The sequence below is a fragment of the Amblyraja radiata genome, chromosome 1, assembly GCF_010909765.2.
Source record: "Amblyraja radiata isolate CabotCenter1 chromosome 1, sAmbRad1.1.pri, whole genome shotgun sequence".
In the NCBI taxonomy this organism is placed as follows: Eukaryota; Metazoa; Chordata; class Chondrichthyes; order Rajiformes; family Rajidae; genus Amblyraja; species Amblyraja radiata.
In genome coordinates this window covers 63,454,216-63,471,330 of record NC_045956.1, presented here as the reverse complement: position 1 = coordinate 63,471,330, position 17,115 = coordinate 63,454,216, and the positions used below count along the sequence as shown (strand labels likewise).

Sequence of the window (17,115 nt, the reverse complement as noted above, 5' to 3'; positions counted from 1 at the left end):
ACATACTGCTGAAATAACCAAAGGGCTCTGTTCACTTTTCTTGTTAGGTTAATCTCAGTTCCAGTTATCTACAGTGCAGGTGCCAGTAGAAAGTAGTAGATCACAGATACAAGACTATGTGTGTTGGTGAAAGCAGTGAAGAAAGTTGCAAATTTCTGGAAACCTGTATGGCGGCATGAATGCACATCAAATGGAGCTTGCCACGCCCATTGCTTAATTCATACTAATGCAATTAATGGAGAAATGTCTGATACGATAAGTGCAGGTGCTAGCATATTTATTACGTTTTGAGAAGCTTTGAGGGACTATAAAATGTTTACGTGCTCCCCACTAGGCCTGCACACTCACATTCTGTTACGATGGCGACACTTAGTCAATTCGGCAATGAAGAAAAGGACCTTGTGTTTGGTGTTTTGCTATTTACACATTTATTTTAGAAAGTCCTTCTGCGACAGAAAATGGGAAGAGGCCTGTGGCTGAAGTATTTTCTGGATTTTGACATTGTTGCCAGAGTTTGCATGTTCCTAAAACTGGCATATCAGGAAGATCTAATGTTCAAACAGTATTAGTCATCCGAGATTTGGATGCCATCTTTGGTCACAAATTTACTTACGATAAAAGGCTAATTCAGATCTATGCTTTCCACACAGCTATGCCAGCGATTTTAGATGGAAATAACAATATGCAATTTCTTCATGTGAGCAAACTGTGCAGTGGTAACATAACAGGTAATGCGCAACTTGAGCTATTTAGGTTTTTTCCTGTTTCCAGTCCTCACTGCAAAAGCGACCGAGAAGTTGCTGTAGGTCGAATTTCAGGTCATCTTTCTGAAGTGCTTCAGGCACATCCTCTAGCTGTTCTTCATGAATATGTTTCCCTTCCCGATCCTCCACCACAGTCCTCTTCTGTGTGCTGGCTTTACTCATGGTTACCCTATGGAAATGGGCCAAGAACAAAAAACAGAGAAAAAAGAGAGGACACAGTTTAGGAGAAGAGAATTTGAAGGACCACAAAACCAAAGTTGAGTAATAGAAAGGATTAAAGATTTCCCAAAGCCACTTAGTTGAGTCTTAGAGATAATCAACCCTCAAGTCAGAAACTGACACCACCACTCCGGTTGTACAATAGATTAGTTCATTAAACAATGTTAAACATTTAAAGCAATGCTATAGTACTCAAAAAGAAAATTAGGGAGAAAGATTAGAAGGGACATCTGGCTGAAGTAGCAAAAATGAACTGCAAGCAATGCTTTACCATCTCTCTCATGTGGAACAGACAACTCAAGTCTTGCCCTACTACAGAAGTAGCAGGCCTGTGAGAAATAGTCCTTTTGTACAATGCAAAACGAATAACTAAAGAAGTCACATTCTGGCAGCACATGCTTTTCTGCAGCTGCACCTCTGTGTTTCATGGGTTACATCTAGATTTGAAAGGGACCAATATTCTAGCAGGAAAGGCACGGGAAACTGCAGATGTATAATTGGGAGCAAGAAAACAACTGCTGGAGGAACCCAGCAGGTCAGGTAGCATCTGTGAATGGTTGGCATTTTGGGTTGAGACCCTGCAACAAGGGTGCTTGCGAATGTGGTGTGAGTGGCTGATAGTTTCAACTACATTTATTTAATGCGAGGAGTCTCATGGGAAGGTCAGATGAGTTTAGAGCATGGAAAGATATTATTGCAATCACATAACCATGGTTGAGTGAAGGACAGGAGTTACAGCTCAATGTTCCAGGCCATCAAAGTTTCAGGTGTGACAAAGGGACGTCATGCCTTGAATCGGGTGAGCAACACAGCAGTATGAAGAGAGGATATGGAAGGTAATGAGTTCTGGGAGGGATGCATTGATGTGAAGTGCTGGAAGGAAGGAAGATATCCTGGGAGCACTGTCCAACGGGGCCACATGGGTAGAGTTTAGGGATAAATAGAGGGGTGATCACTTTAATGGAGGGTTATACAAAAAGGCCTCCTAATAGTTAGCAGGAATTAGAGAAACAGATATAAAAGCAAATCGCAGAAAAGATCAAAAGCAATAGGATTACAATAGTGGGAGATTATAAATTTACTAGTATTGATTGGGATTACTTCAGTGCAAGGCATAAGGGGGGGGGGGCGAATTTTTAAGTGCGTCTATGATCCCTTTGAGACTGGAGACCTGAGAAGAGGCTGTACTTGACCTCATCTAACACCCGCCGCGCTGGTCAAGAAGGCCACAGCAAAGACTCGTTTCTCCTGAGGACAGTTAAAAAAGAACTGGTCTGGCCCCCAACAGCCTGTTTTCTGACAACCGTTCTACCGCTGCACCACAGAGAGCATACTAACGTATGGCATCTCTGTGTGGTATCTCAGCTGCACGGAGGCGGAGAGGAGAGCTCTTCAGCGCGTCGTCAACAGAGCGCAAGAGGATCATCGGGACAGAGCTACCAGCCTTGGAGGGCATCTACCACACGCGGTGCCTCAGGAAGGCCCTCAGCATCCATAAGGACTCATCACACCCCTGCCACGGTCTGTTCAACTACTTCCCTCCGGCAGACGTTACAAGGACTTCTACGCCCGAACCTCCATACTCAGGAACAGTTTCATCCCAAGAGCTATAGCGGCATCTGAACCGGCCTAATGAGTGCCCCCCTCCCCATCCCACCCCCTTTGGACAGTCTCCGCTAAGATGGTCACGTCAATCAATTCAGCTTGTTTATGTATTGTATTTATTTACCTGAAACTGGGCAGATGGTGGAAGTGAATTGCTGGGGAACAACTTTGGAAATAGTGATCACATTTATGTAGGTTTAATGCTAGTTATGAAAAGCAGCAAGGTTGGTCATCAAGCCAAGGTCCTAAATTGGGGGTAGACTCATATTGATAGCACAAGAGATGACCTGGTGCAAGTAGACTGAGGGTAAATGTTTTCAGTTTAAACACGTCTGACAGGTGGGGGTCTTTTAACAGAGAGTTAGCAAGAGTTCAGGGACAGTATATTCCCATAAGAATAGACAATAGACAGTAGACAATAGACGATAGGTGCAGGAGTAGGCCATTCGGCCCTTCGAGCCAGCACTGCCACTCAATGTGATTATGGCTGATCATCCACAATCAGTACCCCGTTACTGCCTTCTCTCCATATCCCTTAACTCTACTATCCCGAAGAGCTCTATCTAACTCTCTTGAAAGCATCCAGAAAACCAGCCTCCACTGCCATTTGAGGCAGAGAATTCCACACACTCACAACTCTCTGTGTGAAAAAGTGTTTCCTCACTTCTAAATGGGTTACCACTTATTCTTAAACTATAGCCCCTGGTTCTGGACTCCCTGGTTCTGGAGAATGAAAGGAAAAGATGGCAAGGTTACGGAACGGGTCTCAAGGGGTACTGTAGTGTCTTTGTGAAGAGGGAGTTAGGTAGAGGCAGTAATTTTAAACTTTAGGGTCCAGGCAGCTGATGACACTTTTGTTGGAATATTATGTTTAGCTTTCAGAAGCATAGATTTGGACTTTGAAATGCCGGCAATGGCTCACAAGGATGATACCTGGAAAGCACTACTGAGTGTTTCATGTTTGCTATGATTTGAGAGACAATCAAATTACACTGCCTGCCGTGGAAGGGATTAAACAGAGATATGAATAAAAATAAAAAAGGAAGTGGCAAAGTTTGGAGAATATCTTCCACTGGTAGGTTATTTCAAAACAAAAGACTGTTCATGTCAACATTGAAAACAAGCTGATTGAAAGAAAATTAGACATTAAAAGAATTTCTTCATAACATAGTGTGAGCATATGCCATTGCTTAAGAAGGATTTGGTGTAAAATAATTAGAGGTATTCGAAAGTGGTAGCTTTAGAAAATGTGGAAGCATTAGTAGTGATCTTCCAAGAATCACTAGATTCAGTAGTATCAGAGAATTGGAAAATTACAAATGTTACTCCACTGTTCACGTCGGGATGCAAAAGAGGGGAAACATTTGGCCAGCTAGCCTGACTTCAGGGGTCAGTAGGATTTTAGAGTCCATTATTAAGGATGAGGTGGAATTTATTGAGGTAGTATAGATGTTGAGGTCAGTTGATGTAGTTTACGGACTTTCAGAAGACCCTTTTTTCTGGTTGGCTGCTGGTGACTAGTGGTGTCCCATGGGGGTTGGTGTTGGGTCCGCTAATTTTCACATTGTATATTAATTATTTGGATGATAGAATTGATGGTTTTGTGGCCAAGTTTGCAGATGATATGGATGGGGTTGAGAGGGAAAGATAGATCACCCATGATTGAATAGTGGAGTGGATTGAGGGGCAGGTAGTGTAGAGGAAGTAGAGTCTACAGAAGGACTTGGACAGATTGGAAGATTGGGAAAGGATGTGATAGATAGCCAGGTGTGCAGTGATGCACTTTGGTAGTAGGAATAAAGTTGTAGTCTATTTTCTAAATGGGGGAAGGATTCAGAAATTATAGTTGCAAATGGAAATGCTGGTGTAGGATTCCAAAAAGGTTCATTTGCAGGATGAATCGGTAGTAAGGAAGGTAAATGCAATGTTAGCATTCATTTCGAGAGGACAATAGTATGAAAGTAGGGATGTAATGCTGAGGCTTTATTGGTCGCTGGTCAGACCTCATTTGGAATATTGTAAGCGTGTTTGGGTCCCATAGCCGAGGAAGTATGTGCAGCCATTAATGAGGCTTCAGAGGAGGTTTACGAAAATGATCCCAAAGATAATTGGGTTAATGTATGACGAGCGTTTGAAGGTTCTGGGCCTGTACTCGTAGAGGCATCATTGAAATTATCATCGGGTACCTTTACAATGGAGATGAGGAGGAATTTCTTTAGCCAAAGGGTGGTGAATCTGTGAAACACATTGCCACAGATTAACAGGTGATTGCAGAGATTAACAGGTTCTTGATTAGTAAAGGTGTCAAAGGTTAAGGGGAGAAGGCAGGAAAATTGGGTTGGGAGGGAAAGATAGATCAGCTATGATTAAATGGCGGAGTAGACTGGATGAGTCAAATGGCCGAATTCTGCTCCTGTGACTTATGCACTTTGGAATTTATATGTGCTCAGTTAATTGTAAACCACGATGAGATAATGGGTCCCGGAGAATAGTTGCAGAATATTATCAGTGTAAACAGCAAACGCACTTTTCATTCATTTAACACAATAAAAATGTAAGAGTGCGGAGGATCAGCATGCACATTCCTTGCATACTTATCACATAAAGTTTCCAGGACAATTGACAATACATGGCAATTATTATTTGACAATAATTTTTTTAGTTGAGTCATGTTGAAGTCTCGATTCAAAACAACAAAATAAGTTTGTGAAACACATAGGCAAGGTTCACACAGCTCCATGCAACTTCTGTAAAATTACACAAATGAACGATTGGCATACATTGGGCACATTGTGTTAAACGACAGCGCAGACTACCTACCAAATATTACCTAGTCACGCACGGCAAGACGTAGAAAATCCAGACTACATATTAACTAGTTAGTAATACAAATGTTGAAAAGAAAAGAGCAGTGGAGGGCAAATCAAACCTTTTAATTACAGATCCATCCTCTTTTACAATCTCTCTCTGCACTACATTTGGAATGTGAACCTTTCCTTGGTTCCCTGCGAAACTAAGAGCCTGGGCAAAATGAAAACAGCACAGATACATAAAACAATATTACTGCACTAAAATGAACTGAAAAAACAAAGCAAAAAATGAATGCAATCCTCAGAAATGAAAAATGACTCCATAAACAAGCTGATGGAAGAACTCAGTGAATCAAGTCCTGATGCAGGATCTTGATCCAAAACGTGGACCATTTGTTTGTCTCCATAAATGCTGCCTATCCCACTGAATATTTGCAGTGGTTTATGTTTTGCTCCAGGTTCCAGCATGGGAAGTCTTAATGTTGTGTCAAAGTGATCCAGATTGTTTCTGGACTCTTTACACCGTTGCTGTTAACATAATCATTAATAGCGTTATTTTCAGGGTTCCCTCAGAAAGAAACTAATTTTTCCCAGGCGTAAAATTGGGATTCATGTTTTAGTTGAAATTAATTTGTGTTGCAGCTTTATTGAGTTGTCAAATAGTTATATTTTATGACATTTGCAATTTAGCAAACATGTCGCCGAGGAGGTTGCAGATCTTGTGAAACCATTGAGGATAAAGCCTGAAATAAAGGATTTAAAAAAATCTACATTAAGCTTCTTTACGGTATTTTAATATGCCATAATTATAAACGCTTCATATGAGAGATAAAACATGAACTCTTTACTGCTTTGGCCCTGGACATAAATGCATTGAACAGTACAGCACAAGAGCAGGACCTTTGGCCCACAATGTCTGTGCAGAAAATGATGCCAAGACCATCTCTTATTTATCTGCACATAATCCACATCCCCCCCCCCCCCCAAATCTTTGCATATGCTGTTAACGTATGTGCCCCAACCACCAATCCTGGAAGCACGTTCAGACTAAAAACGATTTAAAACACGTTTTAAATCACTTTAAAACTATGCCCTCCAGTATTTTATTTTACATCCTGCGAAAATGGTTCTGACTGTCTACCCTATCTATGTCTCTCTTAATTCTATATACTTCTATCAGGTCTCCCTGCAAACTCCGGCACTCCAGAGAAAACAGTCTGAGTTAGTCCAAATTCTCCCAGTAGCTAATACCAGCTAATCGAGGCAAACCTCTGGTAAACCTCCTCTGTACCCTATCCAAAGTCTCCACATCCTGTCTGTAGTGGAGCAAGCAGAACTGCACGCAATATTCAAAATGTGGCCCAAACAAAGTCCTATAAACCTGCATCATGACACCTTGTCTCTTATACTCAATGCCCTGACCAATGAAGGCAAACATGTTTTTTTACCATCAACTTGTGTTGAGAGCTAGATAGGGCTCTTAAAGATAGCGGAGTCAGGTGATATGGGGAGAAGGCAGGAACGGGGTACTGATAATGGATGGGTTTATATAGCGCCTTTCTAGATACTCAAGGCACTTTACATCGCATTATTCATTCACTCCTCAGTCACACTCGGTGGTGGTGAGCTACTTCTGTAGCCACAGCTGCCCTGGGGCAGACTGACGGAAGCGTGGCTGCTAATCTGCGCCTATGGCCCCTCCGACCACCACCAATCACTCACACACATTCACACACAGGCACACACAGGCAAAGGCGGGTGAAGTGTCTTGCCCAAGGACATAACGACAGTATGCACTCCAAGCGGGATTCGAACCGGCTACCTTCCGGTTGCCAGCCGAACACTTAGCCCACTGTGCCATCTGTCGTCCCATGTACTGATTGGGGATGATCAGCCATGACCACATTGAATGGCGGTGTTGGCTCGAAGGGCCGAATGGCCTACTCCTGCACCTATTGTCTATTATCTATTACTTTCAGCAAAGTAAGGACTTAAACCGCATGACCCCTCTGTACATCAATGACATTGAGGGTCATACCATAAATTGTGTATTTTCCCCTTGTATTTGACCTCTCAATGTGCAACACCTCGCACTTGCTCAGATTAAACCTCATCTGCCATTTCTCTGTAGCTGATCTATATCCTTATACATTGACAATACAATAAAGTCCATTTTGTTTTTAGAATTGTTTACTGGGATTTTCCAGCTATCTTTTACAAATCCAATTACCAGTACACTGATTTTATGTTGGAGGAAGTCAATATCAAAATCTGATTTGTGTTAAGGGGCATCCATGTTATGCTTTTCTCACTATTTTCTCTCCAGTAACTTTCTTTCCATTCACATAGAAACATAGAAAATAGATGCAGGAGTAGGGCATTCGGCCCTTCGAGCCAGCACTGCCATTCAATATGATCATGGCTGATCATCCAAAATCAGTACCCCGTTCCTGCTTTCTTCCTATATAAAAACATAGAAAATTGGTGCAGGAGTAGGCCATTTGACCCTTTGAGCCAGCACCGCCATTCAATGTGATCATGGCTGATCATCCAAAATCAGTATCCCGTTCCTTCCTTCTCCCCGTATCCCTTGATTCCACTAGCTCCAAGAGTTCTATCTAACTCTCTTTTGAATGCATCCAGTGAATCGGGCTCTACTGCCTTCTGAGGCAGAGAATTCCACAAATTCACAACTCTCTGGGTGAAAAAGTTTTCCTCATCTCAGTTCTAAATGGCTTACCCCTTATTCTTAAACTGTGGCCCCTGGTTCTGGACTCCCCCAACATCGGGAACATGTTTCCTGCATCTAGCTTGTCCAATGCCTTAATAATTTTATATGTTTCTATCAGATTCCCTCTCATCCTTCTAAATTCCAATGAATACAAGCCCAGTCAATCCATTCTATCATCATATGTCAGTCCCGCCATCCTGGGAATTAACCTGGTGAACCTATGCTGCACGCCCTGAATAGCAAAAATGTCCTTACTCAAATTAGTAGACCAAAACTGCACACAATACTCCAGGTGTGGTCTCACCAGGGCCCTGTTTAATGTACGTATAAAACCCTTTGGATTCTCCCAAATGCCAGAGTGATCTCCTTTTGCCCTCCCGATTTCCTTCTTAAGAATGCTCCTCAATCCCCTAAATTCCTACAGGCATACATTTGAGTTCAACTGAAAAGTGCGATACACTTCAGCAGAAAGAATTTGTAGAGGCAATAGACAATATGGGCAATAGACCATAGATAGACAATAGGCAATAGGCGCGGCAGAGTTGCGCAGCGATAGAGTTGCTGCCTTACAACACCAAAGACCCAGGTTCAATCCCGACTATGGTATGGAGTTTGTACGTTCTCCCTGTGACAGCATGGGTTTTCTCTGGGTGCTCCAGTTTCCTCCCACATTTGAAAGACATGCAGGTTTGTAGGTTAATTGGCTTCTGTAAATTGCCCCATAGTGTGCAGGATGCGAAACTGGAATAATATAGAACCAATGAACGGGTGATCATTGGTCAACGCAGACTCGGTGGCTTAAGGGCCTGTTTCCACGCTGAATCTCTAAACAAAAAACGAAATCTCACATTTCTAAATGGAATCCAGGAACAGGGGGACCTGTATGTACCTGTGCATGTTATTATGTGTGTTTAAAGAACGCTTAGTAAAATACATGCTCCTGGTGTTTATTAACATTAGCATGGAATACAAAAGCATTGTGTTATAGCCGTAAGAGCCATGACTGATTTAACGCTCATTTTGGCCACTGGGGTTTTGTAAGGGTGTGAAGATTCTGGAGAGATGCAGGAAAGATTTACTTGAATGGTTTCAGGGATGAGGGATTTCAGCTGAAATGCTCCTTGGAATAATAGATATTGGGATTAGGTCGAAGTGTACAAAGTTACAATTGGCTTAAATTGATAGAGGGAAATATTGTATTAACAAGTGAGTTAAGAACCAAGGAGCACAGATGTTTGATGTTTGAGCAAAGGAGAGAAGGAGAATGTGCAGAATGCTCTTTTATTTGGGGGTGCGGACATGCCAATGAAGGTTGAGTACTGAGGCAAAGGTTTGGAGGTGACTATCAGGCAAGTGGCCATGGGCTGAGGGAATGGCAGGGTGGTGGAAGAAGGAAATTGCCATACTGGATCTTTCAGGGTAGGGAGTAAGGCTACTGACAGAGTAATGGGGAGATGGTATCACCAGAATATCAGGGATCCATCAGGAATTGAAGAGCTTGGGGAAGTTGTGCAGATTAATCTTGAAGGGTTGGGGTGAGAGGGAGCGGGGTGTATTAGGAGGATCTAAAACAAACTACAAACTGGCCAGGGGTGATGTGGAGCAATATTGAAAATTACTTCAGTTACCCATGGGTAATGCACTAGGAACTATGCTCACTTCAAAGTTTATTTTCCCATTTGCTATATATTGCCAGGAAACTTTGTTGTTTAATTTGACATAGAAGCTGAGGCCCCAGTGCAAAATCTGGATGCACTCCACTAGTAACAAATTACTGGTCTGAAGATAATCTATTGAAACGTACCAGTTAGGAGTAGGATAAGGCTGCTTGGATCCACATGCTTGTTCCAACATTTAATAAGATTATAGCAAATCTGATCGTAACTTCAATTGCGTTTCCAGCTACCTCCCCATGACTATCTAGTATCCCTTAATAATATTAGAAGATCCATTTATTCTTATGTTCTGCTTCCGGCTCGTGAATCAATTTACTAACCAAGCACCCTTATTTTGTGCATTCATTACTATACTGTACCTTTAATTGGTACAATAGAGATAAATTACTACTCTGAGATTCTACTTGAAATAAAAAAGCTTAATTGAGGGTTTGAAAATATCATACCATGTTAAAATCATCTTTGGCTGTTGGAAGGTCGGAGGCCAGCTTGGGGTCTCCAAGATGCTTCTCCATTCTGTCTCCATGGACCACTGTTGTTTTGACGACCCGACTGACTCTCCGACCCTCAACGTGCTCTGACTGGAATTCAGATCCAGAGGCCGCTTGTGGTTCTGTAAATGTCATCTGTGTGGACACAAAAGTGATCTTGTGGTATTAATTATTTTGTACATCCATAAACAAAATAACATCCAGAAATATTTATATAAAAGACAAATGGATCATCAATCATTAAAAAAAAATGCTGGGTTTGTATGGAACAACAATCAGTAAAGCACAAAATATGACCCTGTTTTTAATAGGACGCAGGGGCAAGATATAAAAGTTGGAGTGATGGGATAAGTCTGTTGCAGTGCCAAAGACCTGCTAGGATGAATGACATTCTTCTGTGTTGTAGTAAATAAATAAACATTGATGTGGTGGCAAAGTGGGTGATCTGGAATCACGGATATCTAACAATAAATTGCAAATGCTCTTTCTCAAGGGAACTAAATCATTGTGACATTAGACAAGTCAAAAATTCTGGATGCCTGGCTTGGGACCCAGATAAATGGGTGACATGGGTCTGCACTTGAACGTGACAAAAGATTGGCACAAAGAAGGCCAATACTCATTGTCTTTGAAAAAAATGCTGTGCAAAGGTGTGGAAAGTCTTCTTCCTGTAAATCTTTCCTTGTGGCAATTAGTGGATTGCAATGATATAGAAAATAAAGACAGGTGCAGTTACAACTTTTTGCTGCTTAAAGTTTCAGAGAAAATGTACCTGGTCAGATTTCTACACTGTGGAAGTCAAATGTATCATCTTGTGGATTAATTGTTTATTAACTATGTTCCTTTGAACCCTGCACAATAAATAAACTCACTAATATTTCTTTATTTAGTCTGTTGAGTCTTGATTTGAGAAATTGACCCAGTTTTGTTTTCACTCTTTATGTGATGACAATCTTACCTTGTATTTTCAACCATTTTAGTTTTTAGTATTTTAGGATTCTGGGTTAAATACTTCAGTGTTTTAGGAATGGCTTTGATTTCATACAAGGCAGTTGTTAGCACATGACTGGTCCATATATTTTGTGAGATACAGTGCCCTCCATAATGTTTGGGACAAAGACCCATCATTTATTTATTTGCCTCTGTACTCCCCGATTTGAGATTTGTAATTTAAAAAAAAATCACATGTAGTTAAAGTGCACATTGTCAGATTTTAATAAAGGCCATTTTTATATATTTTGTTTCACCGTGTAGGAATTACAGCAGTGTTTATACATAGTCCCCCCATCTCAGGGCACCATAATGTTTGGGACACAGTGATGGCATGTAAATGAAAGTAGCCATGTTTAGTATTTTGTTGCATGTCCTTTGCATGCAATGCCTGCTTGAAGTCTGCGATTCATGGACTTCACCAGTTGCTGTGTGTCTTCTCTAGTGATGCTCTGCAGGCCTGTATTGCAGCCATCTTTAGCTTTTGCTTGTTTTGGGGGCTAGTCCCCTTCAGTTTTCTCTTCAGCATACACAGTGCATTCTGAAAGTATTCAGACCCCTTCACCTTCTCCACATTTTCTTACGTTACAGCCTTATTTTAAAATGGATTAAATTCATTTGTTTTAATCATCAATGTACACACAATACCCCAGAATGAAGAAGCGAAAACAGGTGATTATAATTTTTTGCAAAGTAATTAATAAGAAATAACTGAAAAATCACATTTACATAAGTATTCAGACCCTTTACTATGACACTCAAAATTAAGCTTAGGTTCATCCAGTTTCAATTGATTATTCTTGGGATATTTCTACAACTTGATTGGAGTCCACCAGTGGTAAATTAAATGGACATAATTTGGAAAGGCACACACCTGTCTATTTATGGTCCCACAGTTGACAGTGCATGTCAGAGCAAAAACCGACATGAAGTCGATGAAATTGTCCGTAGACCTCCGAGACAGGATTGTGTCGAGACAGATCTGGGGAAGGGTATAAAACTATTTCTGCAGCATTGCAGATCCCGAAAAGCACAATAGCCTCGGTCATTCTTAAATGGAACAACTTTGGAACCACCAGGACTCATCATAGAGCTGGCAGCACAGCCAAACTGAGCAATCGGGGAAGAAGGGCCTTGGTCAAGGAGGTGGCCAAGAACCCGATGGTCACTCTGACAGAGCTCCAGAGTTCATCTGTGGAGATGGGAGAACCTTCCAGAAGGATAACTATATCTGCAGCACTCCACCAATCAGGCCTTTATGGTAGAGTGGCCAGATGGAAGCCACCCCTCAGTAAAAGGCGCATGACAGCCTGCTTGGAGTTTGCAAAAGGCACCGAAAGGACTCTCAAACCATGCGAAACAAGATTCACAGGTCTGATGAAACCAAAAATGAACTCTGGTTGCTCTTTTAAGTACTTATTGGCAACCTGAAAGTGGCCATCCTATTTTTGCAGCTAACCAGTGGTTTGCATCTTGCAGTGTAGCCTCTGTATTTCTGTTTATGAAGTCTTCTGCAGACAGTGGTCATTGACAAATCCACACCTGACTCCTGAAGAGTGTTTCTGATCTGTCGGACAGGTGTTTGGGGGTTTTTCTTTATTATAGTGAGAATTCTTCTGTCATCAGCTGTGGAGGTCTTCCGTGGCCTGCCAGTCCCTTTGCAATTAGTAAGCTCACCAGTGCTCTCTTTCTTCTTAATGATGTTCCAAACATTTGATTTTGGTAAGCCAAAGGTTTGGCTGATGTCTCAAACAGTTTTATTCTTGTTTCTCGGTCTCATAATGGCTTATTTGACTTTCATTGGCACAACTTTGGTCCTCATGGTAATAAACAGCAATAAAGGAAGGATTGGAGGAATGACCAGGTGCTGAGAGCTCTCTTATACCTGCATTAAGGAGGTATTTAAACACACCTGAGCAATTACAAAGACCTGTGAATCCATGTGTCCCAAACATTATGATGCCCTGAAATGGGGGGAACTATGTATAAACACAGCTGTAATTTCTACATGGTGAAACCAAAATGTATAAAAATGGCCTTTAATAATATCTGACAATGTGCACTTTAACCACATGTGATTTTTTTATTACAAATCTCAAATTGTGGAGTACAGAGGCAAATAAATAAATGATGCGTCTTTGTCCCAAACATTATGGAGGGCACTGTAAATAGAGTAACGAGAATAATAGTCCGAGAGCTATAACAGGCCCTTCTGCCCAACTTGTCCATGCTGACCAAGTTGGTATGTTGAGCTTGTTCCATTTGCATGCATTGGGCCCACATCCCTCTAAATCCTTGCTTTGCGATTATCTGTCCAAATGACAAATGTTGATAATCTCAGGTGTAGACAAACGACATAAGACTTGGATTAATCACTGACATCAAAAGATATACAAGTGTCACATTTACTAACGCTGTAATTGTTTGTTTTTTTTTAAACCAAAAATAATTAATTAAAGAAAGTAGGAACAGTGTGAAAAGCTGACCTCTGTCTGCTCACTGTCACTTTTTAGTACAGTCCGCTTTAAAACTTTCGAATATCTGTCACCATTTTCAATTCCAATTGGTTCTTGCTCTGCTCCTTGCATTATTACTTCCTCCTTTTCAGTGCCGTCAGGTGAAACTAAGCGCCTAATAATCTTCCTGGTAATCTAAGGAAAAAAATGAGAACAAAAAAATTTAATAAACCACTTCCAAGCATACAATTAATTGTTTTTTACATTCCCAGTTCTGATGATGCAATTGACCAGCAAACTTAACACTAATTCTCTCTACAAGATGCTGCCTGACCTGCTGAGTATTCCCAGCCTTTTTTCTGCTTTTATTTCAGTTTGGTTTATCGTACCTCTGTTATCTTGAGCAATGTAATAAGTTGCAATGAATAATGGATATGTCATGTTGAAGTCTGTGGCCAAATGGATACATCAAAATGCTACATAAAAGTTACTCATTGCATTACCTTTTTCACAATAGTATTTCCATGCTCATCCGTATATTGTTCTTCTGTGACCGACTCCGGTTGCATATCGGGCATATCATCGGCCTGGAAATTAACAAAACTCTATGAATTCCAAATAGTGAAGTTTCTGCTGTGCAATTGAACCTTAAATGCAAATTACCCTACTTTCCATAAAATTAATTTGTTAATTGTGAATTCATTCATCTGCAAGTCACTGAAAGTAAAATCTTCAGTGAGTTGAAATAATCGGGTAGCATTTCAGAATGCTTGTTTTCCTGGCATTAAAATATACTCTTTGATATCTCTCGAGTTAGAAACCAGTGCAGTTGTAATTACACAGGCTTTTCACAAAAAAATTCATAACAAACATTCAATCCATATAATATTGGTTAATGAACATGATTTAAATGACTACACCAAACTACTTAGTAGTTTATTGATGTAGAATGGACAGTTTTAATAGTTTAATATTATAAAAGGACTGGACAGGCTAGATGCAGGAAACATGTTCCCAATGTTGGGCGAGTCCAGAACCAGGGGCCACAGTCTTAGAATAAAGGGGAAGCCATTTAAGACTGAGGTGAGAAAAAACTTTTTCACCCAGAGAGTTGTGAATTTGTGGAATTCCCTGCCGCAGAGGGCAGTGGAGGCCAAATCACTGGATGGATTTAAGAGAGAGTTAGATAGAGCTCTGGGGGCTGGTGGAATCAAGGGATATGGGGAGAAGGCAGGCACGGGTTAGTGATTGGGGACGATCAGCCATGATCGCAATAAATGGCGGTGCTGGCTCGAAGGGCCGAATGGCCTCCTCCTGCACCTATTTTCTATGTTTCTATTAACTATTCTTTAATGTTTACATTATTTAAAAAATATTGTTTTTTTAATAATTTAATTTTATTGACTTCTCAACAGCCTGCAAACAGACAAGAAGTAGCTACCAACACTAATAAATTGCTGGTCTGCATTCCATGAATCCTGTAGTTGAAAACCCTCCATATCTGTAAAAGGGCTGCAGGGAAAATGCTGGGAATTATAGGCCGGTGAGCTTACCATCTGTAGTTGGTAAGTTACTGGAGAGTATTCTGAGGGATAGGATATACATGCATTTGGATGGGCAAGGGCTGATTAGGGATAGTCAGCATGGTTTTGTACATGGGAGATCGTGCCTCACAAATCTGATTGATTTTTCTGAAGACGTGATCAAAAAGGTTGATGAGGGCAGAACTGTAGATGTTGTGTACATGAACTTCAGTAAGGCGTTCGACAAGGTTCTGCATGGTAGGCTGCTCTGGAATGTTAGATCACATGGAATCGAAGGAGAGATAGCTGAATGGATAGAAAATTGGTTCCAGGGAAGGAAACAGAGGGTAATGGTGGAAGGTTGCTTCTCAGACTGGAGGCCTGTGACTAGTGGTGTGCCACAGGGTTCGGTGGTGGGCCCATTACTGTTTGTCATCTACATCAATGATTTGGATGAGAACATACAGGGCAAGATTAGCAAGTTTGCTGATGATACAAAAGTTTGTGGTTTTGCAGGTAGTGAAGATGGTTGTGAAAGATTGCAGCAGGATCTGGATCGATTGGCCAGGTGTGCGGAGGAATGGGTGATGGAATTTAATACAGAGAAGTGTGAGGTGTTGTCAAACAAGGGCAGGACCTTTTTGGGATATCAAACAAGAGCAGGACCTACACAGTCAATGGTAGGCCTCTGGGTAGTGTTGTAGAGCAGAGGGATCTAGGAGTGCAGGTGCATGGTTCCTTGAAGGTCGAGTAGATAAGGTGGTCAAAAAGGCTTTTGTCACTTTGGCTTTCATCAGAGTATTGAGTATAGAAGTTGGGAGGTCATGTTGCAGTTGTATCAGGCCGCATTTAGAATATTGTGTTCAATTCTGGGCACCATGTTATAGGAAAGATATTGTCAAGCTTAAAAGGGTTCAGAAAAGATTTACGAAGATGTTTAAGAAACAGTTAGACAGGTACATGGATAGGACAGGTTTGGAGGGATATGGACCAAGCGCAGGCAAGTGGGACTAGTGTAGCTGGAACATTGTTGGCTAGTGCGGGTGAGTTGGGCCGAAGGGCCTGATTCCACACTGTATCACTCTGTGACTCTTCACTGGATAAGTAAATTGTACTGGAGAACCAGCACTTCCAATTAAAACTCCAGATCAGTTTCTTTACAAAATAACCAATCCTCATGGTGTGAGTGAGGGGTTGGGGTGGATGTGATGGGTGAAGAAATTTAAAAGCCTTCAAGAGTCCATTAAAGAATGAGTCCATTAAAGAATCTTAAATATAAATAGATATTATCTAAATATTTTCCTATGAACCTCTGCAAATATTTATCCTTTAACTATATAACAGCACAGAATATGAATATTAAAGTTCTGTTTTGTATTTTAAATAATTGTTCTATTTTCTAGTCTCTGCTGTCTCTCTTGGAGAACTGTAAACCTGAGACCTTGACTGATATTTTAAATGGCTGCCCTAATTATAAACCATTTTCTCTTTCTACTGCAAGCATTTCTGAGATTTTTTGTGGTGTTGTAGGAATTACATTGTGTGATTCTGGCTGAGTTTAAATGTTGTCATTCATCTATCGTTGACATGGTAAACTGACTTCTCTCTGTCATTAAAGTGGACGCCTGGAATAATAATCAGTCTTGCTAGATTATTTCCTATAATCTCGTAAATTTTCTCAACATAATTGTAAACTCATAATGGATAAAGTGAACGGTCAGAGCATTTTTCCCAAGGTACAGGATTGTACAACCACAGGGCATTAGCTTAAGAAGAGTCAGGAGAGATTTAAGAGGGACCTCAGGGGCTAGTTTTTCACTGGGAGGGTAGTCCATATCTGAAATGAGCTG

The 17,115-nt window shown here is 41.0% G+C and overlaps 1 protein-coding gene across 39 annotated transcripts in view; it reads right to left on the bottom strand.

Moving 5' to 3' along the window:
* Window positions 1-416: 416 nt before the first annotated feature.
* Window positions 417-17,115, bottom strand: part of ank2 (ankyrin 2) — a 524,159-nt gene continuing 507,460 nt past the window's right edge. For 38 of the 39 annotated variants that reach the window (XM_033023003.1, XM_033022993.1, XM_033023145.1 and 35 more), the window contains 5 exons: window positions 14,246-14,329; window positions 13,773-13,937; window positions 10,252-10,431; window positions 5,518-5,609; window positions 417-933 (listed from right to left, as the gene is read on the bottom strand). In XM_033023003.1, coding sequence (XP_032878894.1) covers window positions 750-933; window positions 5,518-5,609; window positions 10,252-10,431; window positions 13,773-13,937; window positions 14,246-14,329 — 705 coding nt within the window. In that variant the 3' untranslated portion in view covers window positions 417-749. The remainder of the gene's footprint in view (window positions 934-5,517; window positions 5,610-10,251; window positions 10,432-13,772; window positions 13,938-14,245; window positions 14,330-17,115) is intronic. The other variant, XM_033023198.1, reaches the window with a different exon arrangement.